General features: G+C 42.6%; 1 protein-coding gene across 4 annotated transcripts in view; it reads left to right on the forward strand.

Moving 5' to 3' along the window:
• The window catches only part of YBX1 (Y-box binding protein 1), a 19104-nt gene continuing 510 nt past the window's right edge, over window positions 1–18594 (forward strand). The window contains 8 exon segments of one of the 4 annotated variants that reach the window (NM_001093786.1): window positions 1–151; window positions 260–305; window positions 996–1059; window positions 10691–10724; window positions 13440–13529; window positions 13827–14129; window positions 14243–14325; window positions 17619–17884. In NM_001093786.1, coding sequence (NP_001087255.1) covers window positions 140–151; window positions 260–305; window positions 996–1059; window positions 10691–10724; window positions 13440–13529; window positions 13827–14129; window positions 14243–14325; window positions 17619–17853 — 867 coding nt within the window. In that variant the 5' untranslated portion in view covers window positions 1–139 and the 3' untranslated portion in view covers window positions 17854–17884. 4 annotated transcript variants of the gene reach the window in all.

Below are 18594 nucleotides of genomic sequence, written 5' to 3' on the forward strand. Positions count from 1 at the left end.
AGTTCGATCGGTAGCGGGAGCGGAGAGCGGACCCCAGAGAGCCCTGAGCAGCCCCACCGCCGCCGCCGGCCTAGTTACCATCACACCCCGGGAGGAGCCGCAGCTGCCGCAGCCGGCCCCAGTCACCATCACCGCAACTATGAGCAGCGAGGCCGAGACCCAGCAGCCGCCCGCCGCCCCCCCCGCCGCCCCCGCCCTCAGCGCTGCCGACACCAAGCCCGGCACGACGGGCAGCGGCGCAGGGAGCGGCGGCCCGGGCGGCCTCACATCGGCGGCGCCTGCCGGCGGGGACAAGAAGGTCATCGGTGAGAGCCGGACGTGGACGGGGGTGGGGCAAGTAGGGAAGTCTGGCGGCGGAACCGTTACCCGAAGCGGGGCGAGCCGGCGGGCGCGCGGCCGGCGGGGACCGTCTCGGCGGCGCGCGGCCGCCCCTCCCCCAGGCCCCCCCACTCGCGCCCTCGCGGACGCTGGCCCGCCCGGTCCGCGTGCCCGGCAAGCGCGCGCGCGCGCCGCCTCCCGCGCCCCCTGCGGACCCCGCGCGGCCGCGCGCCCCTCCCCCTGTGCGGCCGCGCGCCGCCGACCGCGTGTGCGGCGGGGTCCCTCCCCTCCGTGCCCGCCGGCCGCGTGCGCCCGGGCCCGCACGCCGTTGTTCCGTCCCCCACCCGCTCCCTTCCGCGTGTACCCTGAGGGCGCGGCGCGCCGCCTACGCAGGCCGGAGTGGGCCGGGCGGCTTCCCCCTTCTCACGTGCTCGCCGCCGCCCGCGGTCCCCGCGCACACCCAGCTCGGGCCCGCGCCCCGGGCCTGACCCGGGGCCTCTGCTGCGGTGGGTTCACCCACGTGGACCGTGCGGATGGCCGGCAGGCCCTGGGGAAAAAGGCTGTCAGGTGGCCATGGGTCTTTGCCAGGGAATGCGTGAGCCACCGGATGCTGAAGCGTGGCGGTTTTGAAAAAGGACGTCTAGTAATTGTGGGTTTTTTTTTCCTCTCTCCTTCAGCAACGAAGGTTTTGGGAACAGTAAAATGGTTCAATGTAAGAAACGGATATGGTTTCATCAACAGGTGAGATGACCGCCGCTGAAGCCCTGTCCTGCCTCTTGATTGCTCTCCTCCATCTGTAGGCTTTAGGAACTTGGGGTTGTTGGCGCTTGTGTAGGTTGCCATCCCTGGTGTAGGGCTAGTGGGGTTTTGTTTTCCTTGGTGACCGAAAGGATTAGGAGACGTAGAGATTGTCTTTGTTTTGTAGCTAAATGTTGATCTCTAGCTAACTTGAAAGATACAAAGCGATTTAAAAGGCAGGCGGAGTGAGTGAGCCATCTCTTACCAGGGCGAACTGAGAAAAAGCTAAGATCTGGTGTGATTTTGTTAGGCTTAGACACCTCGCATTTTTATCCGTCATTCTTTTCTATGTTACTGAAATTGGTATTTGAAATTGTGAGCCGCTGTTTACTATGTAGGTTATTTACAACTTTTTAACCTTTGGAGGTAACGTGCTTTGACAATGCAAGTATGTCATTTTGACTAAGGTCTTATTGCCTTATTCCTCCTACTTCCTTGTCCCCCCAAATCGTACCTGTTAAATCTTTGGTTGTAGCTTACAGTGACCTTAGTCCACGATTACATTCGTCTTTGTATTTGAAGGCAGAGCTGCAAACTGCATCTTAAGGATTAACCCTTTGAGTTGTTTGTAGCAGTGGGATGGTGACGGCAGTTCGCTCACAGTGCTCTTCGTGGTCCCTGTCAGCCGGGCATCTTTTCCAAGATGGCTGCCCGGGCTGGTGGTGCAGCTACAGGGTGTAGAGCAGTGTGCGTGCTGACAGCAGTGTTGGCCTTACAGGTGTGATGCGGTCATCGCAGCGTTGTATTTCTTAACACCCCTATTACGCTGGATGTTTGAAAGAACTTCAAGAGTAAGAAGTAATACCGAATGTTTCTGAAATGGACTCTACTGAGGGAAACCAAGTGGGCAAGATCAAGCCTAGACACACAATTGGCTGGCAAAAACCCACTAGTTACTCAAACGCTCAGAAAGCAAAAGAGATTGTAAGCATTTGACGGTCTGTTTTCCACGTTTGCAGTTGAGGAAACATTTTGTTTCTTCCAAAATCTTTAGGAATTTTCCATCTGTTCTTACACTGCCTTGGGACAGGCCAAGGCCACATTTTCTCATCAGTTTTTTGATAATGGGTTACTAGTGAGGAAGGCAGGGACTGCTTTGATGCCAGTGTTTGACCACTTTTTAGGTGATCTCTGAATTTGTTAGTATTTCAGTCTTACTCTGATTTTACTTTGGCCTCACCCTTAAACCAGTGGTTTTCGAATTTGTGTGCTTACCTTGAAAGGATAAAAGTACACATTCCTGAGTTCTTTCTTAGCTTAGATTCATTGGGTCTGAAGTACATTTTTAAGGAGAATTCCAGGTGATAATAGCCTGTAAGCCTTAGTTTGAGAAACACTGCTTTTGACCTTTGACCCAGTGTGGCGATAGGCTATCACAGGTGTGCCTATTAGGAGTGATCTATAATTTGCAGCCTTTTAAGTAATTTGTGTGTGTGTTTTAAAGATTGTGGTATATATGTGCCTTCTGTTCTGCTGCATTTGTTAAATGGATCTAGATTATATTTGTAGGTGAACAATTGATAATCCAAGATAAAAGCAGTTCTTCGGGTTCTAAGTTTATTCTGTGAGATAACCATTCCTTTATCCATCTAACTTGTAATCAACTCTTTTGATCATCAGATAGGGCAAGTTAAATGTAAGTTGGCTTTTAATGATCCTTTGTTTGGATTGTCTTAACCACAGTGTTTTGTCAAACTAACTGGTTCAAATAAATGTGCTTCACATTTCTAAACTGGTTGTCTCAATGATTCAGAGACTTTTGAACAAGACACTATAAAACCTAACAGAAGTTAAGTCCAGGAGAGGTTTACCTTCCTTAAGGGAAAATGTATAGCAAATGGTTCAGGGCTGTAGGCACCTGGCTTTCCTGAGAGAGAGAATGTGTGTGTGATGGGTGCTGTTTTTGAGGATACAGTATGTGGGATGATTGTATAGGTCTAATTTTAACCTTGGGATTCTATGAATTACGTATTTTAGGTTAAGTTTTTAAAATTTGTTAAAAATACATTTTTAATGTAAAAGTCCCCTTTAAAGGAATGTATTTTCATTACAAACTTTTTTTCAGTCTGTTATTGCTTGTGATAATTGTTAAAGCCTTGTTAGAATTGTTTTTTTAAGGATTGTATTGTATGAAAGGTGCCAAATAAATAAGACTTGATTTTAACACAGCAAGTTTTTTGGCTTTGTTTTCTTAGGCTATGTAGTCTAGGAATTCATTGTTATTCCTTTGTGTTCTGTGACTATGAAAGATAATTGGATTATGTCACTATAGGGGTTTATTAACCCCCAGAATTATTTTTCATTTTATAATGAAAAACTTCACTCAGGACTATTTGAGATAGCATTAGAAGGATGGCATGGGGTCAGTCTTTTCAGGGTTTGATTACTCTGATTTTGAATCTAGAAACTGTTTCCTCTTTTGCTTCCAGGTGTTGAGGATTAATCCATGCTCACCAAATTTAAGAAAGATTGACATGGATCAGTAACAACTTATTTTCCAGTTGGACATGCATCTTTTAGTGACCAGAAAAGAAATATTTTTCTGTTATCCAGAGTAGTTAAAATGCTAAATTAATTGTAAGGGGTGGCCAAGAAATTTTGAGCAAAGAGAATCGAATACAGAAGAGATCACAAACTGGCAATGTGCCTAATCTGTGAGTTTTTAAAGAGCTACTATTTTAGTTTGGGGGCCTTTAGTTCCAAGTAAATGAAAATCAGCTCGCCAGTTACATGTTACCACCTGTAATTGGGGTATGCATTCTCTTTTACCACATCTTTCAGGCTTAGTTTTCTCCTGTTGTTGACTTCCTTTCCTGCCTGGCCTCTATTAATGCATTTGTGTTTATTACTTATTACCCAGGGTCTAAGGAAAAGACTCAGCTGTCCCTCTCTAGAAAAATACTATATCGTGGCTCTCAGGTTTGGTCTCCCTTTAGGGGGCCTCCCTGTTGGGGATTTCATGTGTATATAACTGATTCTTCATTACAGTGGTGGTAAGAGTAGCTAATGTTTATCAAATATTTATGCCAGGAACTATAGTAAATGCTTAAAGTCAACTAATGGATTTAATCCTCAACATTTCAGGTATAGGTACTATTCCACGGCACAGAGAGATTGAGTAAACTTGCTCCAAGAAGTGTGGTTAGTAAGTAGCAGAGCTGGGATTTGAATTTGTTTTCTCACATTGGAGTTTGTCTGCCCTAACTGCTGTTATGCTGTCTGCCTCGTCTTCAATTTGTTTGTTTCCGTATGGTTACAGACTGGGGGTGGAGGTGGTATTCTCGGCCATTTGAAAAGTTCTTAAATGATATCTAGCCTGTCACTAGGACCCCTGTTTGCTGCTAGTTCCTCAGATTTGAAAAGCTTTCTACTTCTCACTGCCTGTTTCATGTAGCTAGGGATTGCCGTAATATAGTACTAGTTTAGTGTGTAGATTGTCCATGTAATATTGGGAGGCAATTAAGGATTTATAGGAGAGAGTACTAGGCTTTATCTTTAAATTCGTTCTGTTTTTATATGATCTGTGAATCAGGAACCAGGTTTGCCTTTTAAATGTTGTTTAAAAGAGAGGAAAATATACAGCAGTCTGTGACCCTTCAAAGCCTGTTTTAAATATTTACTTGGCTCCACTGGGTCTTAGTTTTCGTGTGGAAATCTAGTTCCTTGACCAGGAATTGAACCCAGGCCCCCTTGCGTTGGGAATGTGGAGTCTTGGCCACTGGACCACCAGGGAAGTCCCACAAAGCCTGTTAATTTTTAAAGTTTGTAGACCTGTAGAAAGATGATTGCCAAGCCTCTTAGGCTATTAAAGTCGAACTGATCATAGCTTGATGACATGGGAAGAGCCAAGAAATCATAGGTAGTCTGTAACATAAATGAGTAAATGCTGTGGCACTAGAGAAAACTTGAAGATTTGGTGGTGTGCTACGTGACTGAGCGACTTCACTTTCACTTCAAGGGGGCTGGGGGCGTTAAAAGACATTTGAATGGTCCCCCAAATCTGAGGTGTCATTGGCAGTCTTTTCAAAAACAGACTGTAGTTCTTAAGACAGTGGCTTGTATGCAGAGCGCTCTAGGATTGATTCATGTGCTGGTTGTTAGGCACTGATTGTGAGTTGGCCAGAAGTCATTTCACTAAGTTGTTGAGAGTTGAAGCTTTTGTTTTTATAGCTATAGGATTATGTTAATTTATGCTCTTGGGCATATTAAATTATTAATGGCTTGGTGTGGTGGCCTTCAGGTAAAGGTGTAAGAGCATTTACTGACATGTCTCCTTTTGGGCAATACTGTGGATTGGCACCTAGTGAAAAGAATGTTTCCTAAAATTTGAAGTTGGCTACATGCTTTTTACCTTCATTGCGCTACATTAGGGACTTTGAAGAGCCTTTCATTTTCCTTAGATACCTGCAGGATTTCCTTTTTCTTTGGCATTCTCTTAACTTAAAATGGCGTCCCCTTTTCTTCAGTCTCTTGCTGTCTGTGTGATTTCTTTTTCCTTGATGTCACTACTGTGACATCTTATATGCTGAATAAGAGCAAAATTGTATCAGTTCTTTTAGATAGGTGAGAAAGCTGTGTTTTCATTGTAAAAAATTTTTCAGTAGTGAATAATGCTCTGTGAACACCAAGAAGTAGAGAAACTGAATGTAAAAAAGTTCAATAGTTAATGTTGACCATGATATTGAAGTGATCAAATTCATTTGACTTGTCTTTGCCTTTGTTTTTTAAGGCCACTAGGAAACAAACTTAGATATTTGACTTCATAAATAAGGCAGCTTGCCCAAGATTATGTAGTTAATAATGGGAATAGCCAGGATTCCAACCTTGGCTCCAGTGATTTTGGTAAGGAGCTCTTAACCGTTGGGTTCTATATCTCATCTTGCCACTCTCTCCTCCTTTGATTGATAGGCCTTCAGTTCAGTCCAGTCACTCAGTCGTGTTTGACTCTTTGCAACCCCATGAATCACAGCAGACCAGGCCTCCCTGTCCATCACCAGCTCCCGGAGTTCATTCAAACTCAGGTCCATTGAGTCGGTGATGCCATCCAGCCATCTCATCCTCTGTCGTCCCCTTCTCCTCCTGCCCCCAGTCCCTCCCAGAATCAGAGTCTTTTCCAATGAGTCAACTCCTCGCATGAGGTGGCCAAAGTACTGGAGTTTCAGCTTTAGCATCATTCCTTCCAAAGAACACCCAAGGCTAATTTCCTTTAGAATGGACGTGTTGGATCTCCTTGCAGTCCAAGGAGCTCTCAAGAGTCTTCTCCAACACCACAGTTCAAAAGCATCAATTCTTCGGCGCTCAGCCTTCTTCACAGTCCAACTCTCACATCCATACATGACCACTAGAAAAACCATAGCCTTGACTAGACGGACTTTTGTTGGCAAAGTAATGTCTCTGCTTTTTAATATGCTATCTAGGTTAGTCATAACTTCCCTTCCAAGGAGTAAGCGTCTTTTAATTTCATGGCTGCAGTCACCATTTGCAGTGATTTTGGAGCCCCCCAAAATAAAGTCTGACACTGTTTCCAGTTTCCCCATCTATGTCCCATGAAGTGATGGGACCAGATGCCATGATCTTCGTTTCTGAATGTTGAGCTTTAAGCCAACTTTTTCACTCTCCTCCTTCACTTTCATCAAGAAGCTCTTTAGTCCCTCTTCACTTTCTGTCATAAGGGTGGTGTCATCTGCATATCTGAGGTGATTGATATTTCTCCCGGCAATCTTGATTCCAGCTTGTGCTTCTTCCAGCCCAGCGTTTCTCATGATGTACTCTGCATATAAGTTAAATAAGCAGGGTGACAATATACATCCTTGACGTACTCCTTTTCCTATTTGGAACCAGTCTGTTGTTCCATGTCCAGTTCTAACTGTTGCTTCCTGACCTCCATATAGGTTTCTCAAGAGGTGGGCCAGGTGGTCTGGGATTCCCATCTCTTTCAGAATTTGCCACAGTTTATTGTGATCCACACAGTCAAAGGCTTTGGCATAGTCAATAAAGCAGAAATAGATGTTTTTCTGGAACTCTCTTTTTCCATGATCCAGCGGATGTTTGCAATTTGATCTCTGGTTCCTCTGCCTTTTTGAAAACCAGCTTGGACATCTGGAAGCTCATGGTTCACATATTGCTGAAGCCTGGCTTGGAGAATTTTGAGCATTACTTTACTAGTGTGTGAGATGAGTGCAATTGTGCAGTAGTTTGAGCATTCTTTGGCATTGCCTTTCTTGGGGATTGGAATGAAAACTGACCTTTTCCAGTCCTGTGGCCACTGCTGAGTTTTCCAAATTTGCTGGCATATTGAGTGCAGCACTTTCACAGCATCATCTTTCGGGATTTGAAATAGCTCAACTGGAATTCCATCACCTCCACAGGCTTTGTTCGTAGTGATGCTAGTTTCTAAGGCCCACTTGACTTCACATTCCAGGATGTCTGGCTCTAGGTGAGTGATCACCCCATCGTGACTATCTGGGTTGTGAAGATCTTTTTGTATAGTTCTTCTGTGTATTCTTGCCACCTCTTCTTAATATCTTCTGCTTCTGTTAACATACTGTAATATGCAACTGTGTTTGGTAATTCAGCTGCTGTATTAGACTGAATGGTGGTGGCCTTCTAGATAGAAATTCTTGAGGGTAAACCATGTCTTATTTTTATTTCTGGTGCTTAGCACAATGCCCAGTTAGCTAGCACAAGTAAATACCCAACGTTATTAAAGAATTGAATGAGGCCTTTGGGTTTGCTGTTGTTTCGTTGTCAGTCCTGTGGCTACGGTAGATCAGAGGAAGAACTAATAAGGTGGAATAATATGGAAGAATAGACTTTGGAAAAAAGCTAAAAGTGGCAGTAATTGGGAATCAACAAACCCACACAGAACAGAACTGGTTTTATGTGGCTTGTGAGCAAAGAATTGCGTTTACATTTCCCATGTGTTGAGGGTGGTGAGGGGGCAGTATGTAGCAGAGCCCTGGTCCAGTTACACAGAATGTGACTGTGTTGCAGGTGAGGATGTGCAGAGATACTCCACCTGGCTTGTTATTTATTACTGTCCTCTCCCAAAATTAGAGAAACCGTATCCTGTAGTCTACCTGGAAATAATTTGGAAATAGGTAAAGATTTCCAGACGGTCCTTTCTGAGTTTTCAACTTGATAAAGACCAGGGCCTGTAGAGTCAGATTCTACCACTGTAAGCAGATGACCACATACTTCATTTTCTTAATTTTTAGAATGGGTGGTAATATAAGTAGAAGCACCCACCTTGGCATTGTGAGGATTGGTATGGTAAAATGCTTGGCAAAGTATCTGAAACTTAAACCCTCACAGTATAAGCTGTTACGTATTGCTTTTCCCCTGTGTAACAAGTTGCAACTAGATCAACTGACTAGAGAAGTATTTGGTGAATTTTTTAAAATTCCCTTTACAACCCTAAAGTAAGATTCATAGACAACTGCTTTTCTTTTTATTGTGGTGTGTATTTTCAGTCTGTAAATACCTATTTGCAGCTACATTAGAAAAAATGATGTTAGCTACTCAGGTCCATGGGCAGCAGCATTGATAGTAATGAAAAATCCCTCTCTTGAAAGTTGCCTCTTTTTTTTTTTTTTTAAGAAAATTTTGATGCATATTAAAACCATAAATTCCTTTTTCTTTTTTTCCCCCAAAAAACTCAAGTAATAAATTTACTTAATGGAAGTCCAATACCAAATGTCCTTTACCTTAGTCATCTGGCAAGTCTTATATCCTTTACTCTCAGGTAATGAAAGTAACGCCCCCGTCTTTGGAACTACCTTAGAGCTTGAAATTCAGTCATGTTGCATCTGAAAACTAGTGGTGGCTATGGAATTGTGTGATGTATGTGGACCTATTTGACAGATGGATACTCCAGCCGGCTGTTAATTCCTAAGTGTTCCTAATACTCAATGGGGCTTCCCTGATGACTCAGTGGTAAAGAATCTACCTGCCATTGCAGGAGACGCTGGTTTGATCCCTGGATTGGGAAGATCCCCTGGAGAAGGAAATGACAACCCACTCCAGTTCTCTTGCTTGGGAAATCCCATGGACAGAGGAGCCTGGCAGGCTACAGTCCATGGGGTTGCAGAGTCAGACACGACTTAGTGACTAAACAACAATACTCAGCTAGTTTATAAGGTCAGTTTTCACTCACCCTGCCTTGGGTGGGGTGTGTGTGTTTGAAGAGTTTAAATTAATCCTGTTTGCGAGAATGTCAGAATGGGATTATGATATTCCCATGCTGTATGGATTCTTTGGTGCATAAACACTAGAAAGGTTAGTCCTTTCTTAGCTCTGACCTACTGACAGCAGGGTGGGGTGAGTCAGGAAAGGTCCAGAAATGTTGCTTCTCCAGGGGTTCTTTTTACTAGTAGTATCATCACATTAATTCCCAATCTCTAGAAAGTCATTCACCACTGCCCCCTCACTGCTAACATCCATTCATTCACAGTTTTTCCCCTATTTAACAACAGACTAAAGATTGGTGTGGGTTTCCCAGGTAGTTCTGTAGTAAAGAATCTGCCTGCAGTGCAGGAGACCTAGGTTCAGTCCCTGGATTGGGAAGATCCCCTGGAGAAGGACATGGCAACACACTCCAGTATTCTTGCCCGGGAAATCCCATGGATGGTGGAGCCTGGTGGGCTACAGTCCGTGGGGGTCACAAAAGAGACAACTAAACAACGAAGGTTGGTGTAAAAATGATGTCTTAAAACGAAGTAAAAGAGGGTTGTGTGCTGGTGAAAAGTTGCATTCATCTTCACTTCCTGGTTTCCTGGCACAAACAAGGCTTGCCATGTGAATGATGTCGGTATTGGTAGTGTTCATATTTATACTTCATTGTAATCTGTCGCTTTACTTTAATCAGTACTTTATTTTTACCAGCACTTTCTGTTCATGGCAAAGTTGAACAGAAAATACATAATTCCCGTGTACCCCAGGCCTTCAGATTGTATCCATGACCACTTCTGCTATACTGTACCAAGTGATACATTTGTTTAAATTGACAAATCTACATTTGACACCATTATTTATTGCTCAAAGTCCATAGTTTACATTTAGGGCTCACTCCTGGTATTGTACATTCTGAGGTTGTCCTTATACCTTCAATGAAAGTTGAGAATTGGGGATGGTAAAGATGAAGTAGGAAGGAAGGTAGTTAATTGATGAGAGTATGTTCATGATCTCTTCTACTTAAGTTAGTAACAATGTTCTTAGAGGCACGAATGGCTTGTGCTGGAATACTTTTAGTGTTTAGTAGAATGAGAAGTGACTATATGTTGCTAGTCACTTCTGTCCTCTTAATGGCTTTGTAGCTCACACTTTTTATTTGCCTTTTTCCTTTTGTAGTCCTTCTGAAGTAGGTGGTGAGACGATTGTTAGTAAAACCATTGTGATTTACTGGTTGTGTTTCTGTTTCGATTCTTAATTTCCTTCCTAGTGGCTGGTTGGCAGCCAGGGAAGTCTCTAAAAAGGGGAAGGGAAGGTACAAAGGACCAAGCGTATTCTTAATCTTTGGCAACATGCATCGGAGTGTTCAGTTTTCTGACTTGTTCTACTTGGTTTTGTCTTGTAGGAATGACACCAAGGAAGATGTATTTGTACACCAGGTGAGTGCTCCTGTGGCTATTTACACTTCTGGCTCAACACTTGTGAGAAGAAAAGGGTGTATGTCTTCTGAACTATTGTTCCTTGTAAAAAAGTTTTAGTAAGTCAACTTACCAAACAGTTTAGTTCCCACAGGAAGAGGGGTAGTACAGCTTAAATGTGTACATTAAAACATTGTGTTGGCAGTTCACTTAATTAAAATAGGCCTTTCGTGTTGATATTTTGTTTTGTTAATAGCTGTAGCTTTTTTAAATGTTGAATTCACTTGATTCCTTACACTAAATTTTCAAACCTAATTTCAGATAAACTGAAAACCTCCATTAATCTAAATTCGAACCATACTGTTGCTGTCCATAACACCCTCAAATGCTGTTAGAATTACCTCTGACAGATGACAGTAGTGATGGGGGAAATAGGCCAAAGCTGCAAAATACATTGATTTGAGACAAATGTTGAAAAACTGGACATTGTAGCATAGATCCTTCTGTTTATTCTAAAGTACTTTGAATGGGTAAGATATGTTTTTATGTTTGGAGAATTTTTACCAGCTTGGCAAATTTAGAAATCCTTGCTAGTTGAAGGTTAAGTGAAAGGGTGGTATGGCAAGGTTGGTAATTGCTTATTGAATAGTTTTTAGATTAGCCTCAGTGTTTGAGAGGGAAAAACTGCCAGGATAGGTGCTGCATGCCAAGCTCTCGTCCACAAGCACTATTTAAGGGGAGTGTTCGGGGCAACTGTAAACGTTAAGAAGTTTATTGTTTAAGCCGCTGCCAAGTGAACACTGATAATTCAACCTTAAGTATATCATAGGCTTCATTGGACTTAATTTTCTCCATAGGAATGCAACGGGCAATGGGTAGGAAAAATGTTTAGGAATGCATACTTCTATGAATTCTGCCGGGGGGAGTGGATTTGTTTTGTTTTGTTTTTTTACTGAGACTATTGAAATATTATTGACTTGTATTGAAAATCGCTCTTTGAGAACTTTTTAACCACTATACTGTGATTTAGACATCAAAAGACAGAGTCAGTCTCCACACTCGTGCCTTTATTCAGGCAGGTGTGAGCTTGGCTGGCAGCATACTTCCTTGGAAAGACTGCCTTAAGTTGGTGTTGTGTAGCTCTTTGCATTGACCTGTAGACCACTCAGTGACAATTGAGAGGGAGTCCAGATCAATTTCTAGGTACATCCAAAACCCTGTTCAGTAATCACAGGGTCAAGCATTAAGTATGGAAACATTTAAATTCTAAACAAATAAAAGACTGCTCAGGCAAAATATTGTATTAAAACAAATGTTTGTTTTATAAAATTGAATACCAATACTTAATCTGTTTCTTCCTTCCTTCTGCATATTCGAAGGAATTTGCAGACTTGGGTACAAGAGACAGACAGCAAGGCTTGCCAGTCTTGCTGCCTTTGGGCAACAGTGAAGGGTCTGGGAATGTGCAGGAGAGAATTGATACTGACCAAAACAAGAGTTTGGGGTTTTAATTAACCAATATTTCTGCTATCCCCTATGACTGCAGATAATTGAGAGTTACATGAAAGGTATGGAAACTTTGTGACAGTTTAGATGACAGATGAGATCGATTATTTGGCTGAACACATGTCACCCACTTGTACCAACCCACAAGTTGTCACCAACATGCTTTCCTCTTTATTTTGGAGGTGGTTTCAACATTTAGTTGTTTCTTAGGACTTTGGCTGCTCAGGTCTTGGTGGTATTACAAGGAGACTGCAGTTCTGGGCAACTTTAGCTTAATTGGCTTCAGATTTGTTGGTTGTCCTGCCTCCTCTGGAATGGAAATGCATGGGTGATCCCGTAATGGATACCGCTGTGATATAGTAGAATGAACATGGGATTTGGAGTCCCGAGACCTGGATTTAGAAAAGTCCATACTCTGTCACTTACTTTGTGACCTTGGGCGAGTCACCTGACTTTTAAAGCCTGTTTTATTACCCTAAAAGAGGAATGAATAATGATGCCTCACATCTTCATAATGCGATTGAGTGGGTAATGCATGAAAGTACTTCATGGAAGTATTAAATGTGAGATGTTATTCTTCCCCTTTAGTTTTATTATACAAGTCTAGAGAATGAGTAACAATGAGAGATTTAATGTATTCTGGGGAGGTAATAACCCACAGAATATTAAAAAGTGTCATAGTTAATTCATGGGAATTGCATTTCCATCGAAGTATTCCCACAATCAGGTTGGAAGGGATTTTGGTTGACATTTGTAACAGAGTTTGATATGGTAACACAGGGACAAAGTTGGTTTGGTCAACTTTGAAGCATGCAAAACTAAACTCGCCTGTCATCTAAACTGGCCCTGTGTGGGGCTCGCTTCTACTATTAAGTGCAGTCTTTGGGGATAGGTGGATATCCTCATTTTGTTCAAAGCTACATATAATGCTTTTGCAAAAAGCATTTTAAAATATATGTTTATAGTTGTGTTTGTCTTGCGTGTTAAATTACTTGCTTTAGTTTGGAAAATAGTGATAAAATGCTGGGGCCTTGTAAGATTGGAGTATTTTGGTTGAGGTTGGGGGTAGCACTGGTCCTTGTTTTCCTAAATTTATTGATGGTTTGGTCTTATTTAAAGCTAATTTTACTTGTATATCCAAGTTAAAATAATATTGACTCTGGTACATTTTAAATGAAAAAGCACATTATTCTCCCCTGTTAATCTATTTTTGGAATGTGATATTACTAGACTGCCATAAAGAAGAATAACCCCAGGAAGTACCTTCGCAGTGTAGGAGATGGAGAGACTGTGGAGTTTGATGTTGTTGAAGGAGAAAAGGTGAGGATGCTTTTTGTGTAAAGGTTTGACTTCAGTATGGAAATATTTTGGAGATCTCATCCATTAGGATGGTGGCTCTAAGGTGGATGGATGGGTCAGGTGACCACTTGAACACAGGTGCACCAACCCTAATGTGCTGGCTGCAGATAGAGGGCTACCTCTTCAGAACAGTGAGGAGCTAGTGTTAAATCATTTCTCTGCACCCCTGGCCACAGAGACCCTTTTGTACTTTTTGTGTGCGTTTTGCTGCGTGTCCTTAATTCCATTGTCACTATGACTATATGATGGCTTTTGTAGGGTGCGGAGGCAGCGAATGTTACAGGCCCTGGTGGAGTTCCAGTGCAAGGCAGTAAATACGCAGCAGACCGTAACCATTATAGACGCTATCCACGTCGCAGGGGTCCTCCACGCAATTACCAGCAGAATTACCAGAATAGTGAGAGTGGGGAAAAGAATGAGGGATCGGAGAGCGCTCCCGAAGGCCAGGCCCAACAGCGCCGGCCCTACCGCAGGCGGAGGTTCCCACCTTACTACATGCGGAGACCCTACGGGCGTCGACCACAGTACTCCAACCCTCCTGTGCAGGGAGAAGTGATGGAGGTAAACGGATTTTATTTCCTTCTAACTGCTGCTGTATTCAGACTTTTGTCTGGTTGGGGTTTGCGCTAATGTAAATGGAGTAAAATTTGGCTTGGTCTCCATTGCCTTTTCAGGGTGCTGACAACCAAGGTGCCGGAGAACAAGGCAGACCAGTGAGACAGAACCTGTATCGGGGCTACAGACCACGATTCCGCAGGTGCGGCTTGCGTTTAGAGTTGACTGGAGCGCGTGCTACGACTCGGCAACAGCATGCTGCTTCTGCAGGCTTTTTCAGTCATTTGTCTGTTAACACTTCACATTTTCTTTCATCAGATGCCTAAGAGGTGAACCTGAAGTCAGTTATCTTTGAGAATGTGTTCTTTGCATCTTTGCTGGCACTGGTTAAAAACAGCTTTATAGATGTGGTCTACTTTTTGCAGTTGGTTTTGTTTTTGTTTTACTCTAATGAGGGTATGGAATTTCCCATTTCTGTCCTTTAACAGGTAAGAGAATGGTAGTTTAAACTGCATTGTATTATAACTTTAAGACCTGATTCATTGGGAGGGAGAAAAGTAAAGGTAAGCGTACCTTTTTAACAGAAGGTGTTTAATTATTAGAGGAATTAGGGTAGAGCTTCACAGGCCAGATAGGTTTAATGCATATATGTAGTAAAAGGTCTTAGAATATTGAGTCTCCAGATGTGATCCCTAAAACTAACAGGTAGCATCTGTCTAAACCTAGACACAGATACCTTGTTGAAATACTGCAAACAATCACAATGTCAGCTCTTAAATAGTGATAAGTGTTTATCTGTGATAGTGATAAACGGTCTAAAATAGGCTTTCATACTCTGTCCCTTTAAATCCCGAGGGCAGTATCCTTGGTCTACTTCTTGTTACGTTGTAGAACTTTGCCAATTTTCTACCTATTTTCATTGGTGTGTTTAAAAACAGCACATGAATTTTTGTTGAGTGCTTCAGTTTTATTTAATGGTCTCATTTGAATATATTTATTATAATCTATCGATGAATGCAGGGCTTTCCAAACTATTTAGTCAGGAATTTTTTGTTTGAATAGTAAATGACACATGCTACTTATAATCCAGGGGGTGAAATGATTGATGCAGATCCAAGAGCAGATTGTGAGAAATCTGAGATCAGTATAGCAGGAGTTTTGCTGAAAGGAAGATAGATGAGGTGGCAGTAAAGGGAAAGGAATCATTAAGAAAGGATTTTTTTTGTTTGAGAAATAAGAGCTTATTTGTAGGCTGAAAAATGCAATTTTTAAAAAAGGGTACTTGTCAGAATTATCTGCTGCAGCTATCTTCAGTTAGGATTGGGTTTGGTCCATGCAATGGGATGTCTTTTGCTGGGAACCGTGGATGTTGCATGTGTAAAAAGCCAGAGTTTATGGGCACCAGTGTGTTGGTGAAGTCAAAAGGAAAGGGGTGAGAGGTTTGGGACAAATATGTGAAATTATCTGTAGAAGAGAAATAGCGGAAGTCAAGTAACAGTGATCACAAATTTAAAGTGGGTCCACCAAACATGCTTGTGCTTTTCCAGCCATTTTGAGCAGCAGCCTCAGATTAAGCAGAGTTAGATTTGTTCAGCATTTGTCTACTCAAAGATCCTGGGTTTGGGTTTGATGATAGTCATTAGTGGTAGACCTTGCACTTCCGAGAGAAATGAGAGAAGAGGATTAAGGCAGAGTTAAGGGACAGAATGATCGATAGGATTGTTGGATTATAGGTCCTAGTGGAAATAAGAGTGGGAGAAGAAGACTCCTGGAATACACCAGGAAAAGAAGTAAAGGGTGACTAGAGAGTGGAGTGCTTGAAACTGAGAGAAGCTAAGTAGCAAACAGGAGTTGCATGGGAGGCAAAGTGGCCGCCTCGTGCGAAGAGCTGACAAGTTGGAAAAGACCCTGATGCTGGGAGGGACTGGGGGCAGGAGGAGAAGGGGACAACGGAGGATGAGATGGCTGGATGGCATCACCAACTCGATGGATGTGAGTCTGAGTGAACTCCGGGAGATGGTGATGGACAGGGAGGCCTGGCGTGCTGCGATTCATGGGATCGCAGAGAGCTGGACACGACTGAACGACTGAACTGAACTGAAAGAATCTAAAAGCCCATGTTATGTGGAACTGTCGTGATAATTACAGTAGGAAAAGGGCAGTAAAATGGAACATGACGTTAAGATTTGAAAGGTGGGATTTTAGAATTCAAAAGGCTACAGGGGAGGGCCAGGGCAGTTTTGCCGAAGACTGGTCAGGAGTTCCCAGACACATGGGAAAACCGTTTCAGGAGAAGAGGTGGTGGGGGCTGTGGGGGGCGGGGGAAGTTGGGAGGGGTAGGTGGAAGACTAGAGGGGTTAGCGGTGAGAAATGGAATCGTAAATAGTTAGAGCTGGAATGACCTACACAGGTGTAAAGGCATGCTGGTAATCCTGGTGTTTAAAGTGTGAGACTCAGTGGATTTTAGTATATTCACACCAGCCCCTGGCTGCTGCTTTCCTTGTCTCTGTATTTGCCTAGTTTGTGTCTGGCTTTCACCTCGTGTATTTGTCATTCATGCCTTTATCATTAGTACTTGATTTCTTTTTATGACCAAATCAGGTTCCGTTGTATGGATATTACATTTTGTTCTTCGTTAACTTGGTTGATGGGCATTTGGGTTATTTTCACATCTTGTTGTGAATGTTAAAATAATGCGTGGTGGATATTGTTTTGGATACAGATCTAGAAGTAGAACTGCTAGGTCATTTAGTCTCCAAGCTGTTCTACAAAGCTGCTGCACCATTCTATATAGCCAGACCAGCCAGCAATGCATTGAGGGGTTTTTCCACCCCCTCCCCAGTGTGATTGTTTTCAGCTCTCCTGGTGTGTATGAAGTGGTTTTGATCTGCCTTTCCCAAACTAATGGTTGCTGTGTACTTTGATTTATATGAAGATAATACCTTTTCTCTGGTTTTGATTTCTGCTTTTTTTAAAAAAAACAAATGTTCATCTATAAAGTTTAGCACTTGTTTCCAAACCTGGTTAGTTTAATACCCATGTTTTTAAATAGCATTAGGGTATTGATGGTATTGTACAGCTTTAGTCCTTTCATGGCTAACTTTGGAATAGGTTATACTATGGGTATTTTGAATAATATGAGTGTGTTGTTCAGTCACTAAGTCATGTCCAAGTCTTTGTGGCCTCATGGACTGCAGCACTCCAGGCTCCCCAACCTTCACTCAACTATCTATGAATATATTGGGTATATATATGGATATATTGGGTAATATGAGACTGTTAAAATCAGTTTTAAACGGTCATCTTAGTTTACACTTCCAAATCCTTTTACCAAGTCGTCATACTCAATTTGTGAAGTAAAAACCAAGTTTACTCTTTCAGTTTTGATAAATTGCCTGCATACCACTTGATAAACAGAAAGAGCAGATGTGTTGACCTGGTGACTTGATTAAAGAAAGGTTTTATCATTGCAAGCTTCCACAATGTTCATTCCAGGGGCCCTCCTCGCCAAAGACAGCCCAGAGAGGACGGCAATGAAGAAGATAAGGAAAACCAAGGAGATGAGACCCAAGGTCAGCAGCCACCTCAACGTCGGTACCGCCGCAACTTCAATTACCGACGCAGACGCCCAGAAAACCCTAAACCACAAGATGGCAAAGAGACAAAAGCAGCCGATCCACCAGCTGAGAATTCGTCCGCTCCCGAGGCTGAGCAGGGCGGGGCTGAGTAAATGCCGGCTTACCATCTCTACCATCATCCGGGTAAGTAAGCCTCGATGGCCCTCTGGGCAGTCATGAGTGATGTCCATTAATGAAAGAGAGGAAAACCCAGTTCATCAGGTAAGGTAAGCCACTCAAACTTACAGTGTCTTCTACCCAAACTAATCTTAAGATGACTTGAATGTCATTTTGTTAATGGATTGTATATCAGAGCCATACTTTGGCCTAGCTTTGCATTGTATCTTTTGTATTAGGGCTTTTTTGTCAACTTTCTTGGATGATTTTAATGTAAGCTGGAGAAGGAAATGGCAACCCACTCCAGTATTCTTACCTGGAAAATTCTGTGGACAGAGGAGCTTGGTGGGCTGTAGTCCATGGGGGTTGTTAAGAGTCGGACATGACTGAGAACACACACAAACACCAGTAAGCTGAGGAAAGTCTTGCTGACTACAAGTAATTACGTTATGAGATTCTTCATTTTCAAAAATAAGTGGGATGGCTACTCAGATTAAAAACGTAGGTGATGATGACCAGGATGGTCTGTTTACGTGGTGGCTTTGGCATTACATCATCAATTCTAAAATTAAGAGGATTCCCTTTTTACTTGATTCTAGGAGACATGTATTTGTCTCTGTTTGACTCTAGAATTATCATTTTCAGCCAGTGAGACTTTTTCCCCCTATTTTGAGTGTCAAAAGGTCATTCAGAACCTATGAGTAACCATTCTTATTATATAGTAATGCCCACTCCTG

The sequence above is a fragment of the Ovis aries genome, chromosome 1 (genome assembly GCF_016772045.2).
Source record: "Ovis aries strain OAR_USU_Benz2616 breed Rambouillet chromosome 1, ARS-UI_Ramb_v3.0, whole genome shotgun sequence".
In the NCBI taxonomy this organism is placed as follows: Eukaryota; Metazoa; Chordata; class Mammalia; order Artiodactyla; family Bovidae; genus Ovis; species Ovis aries.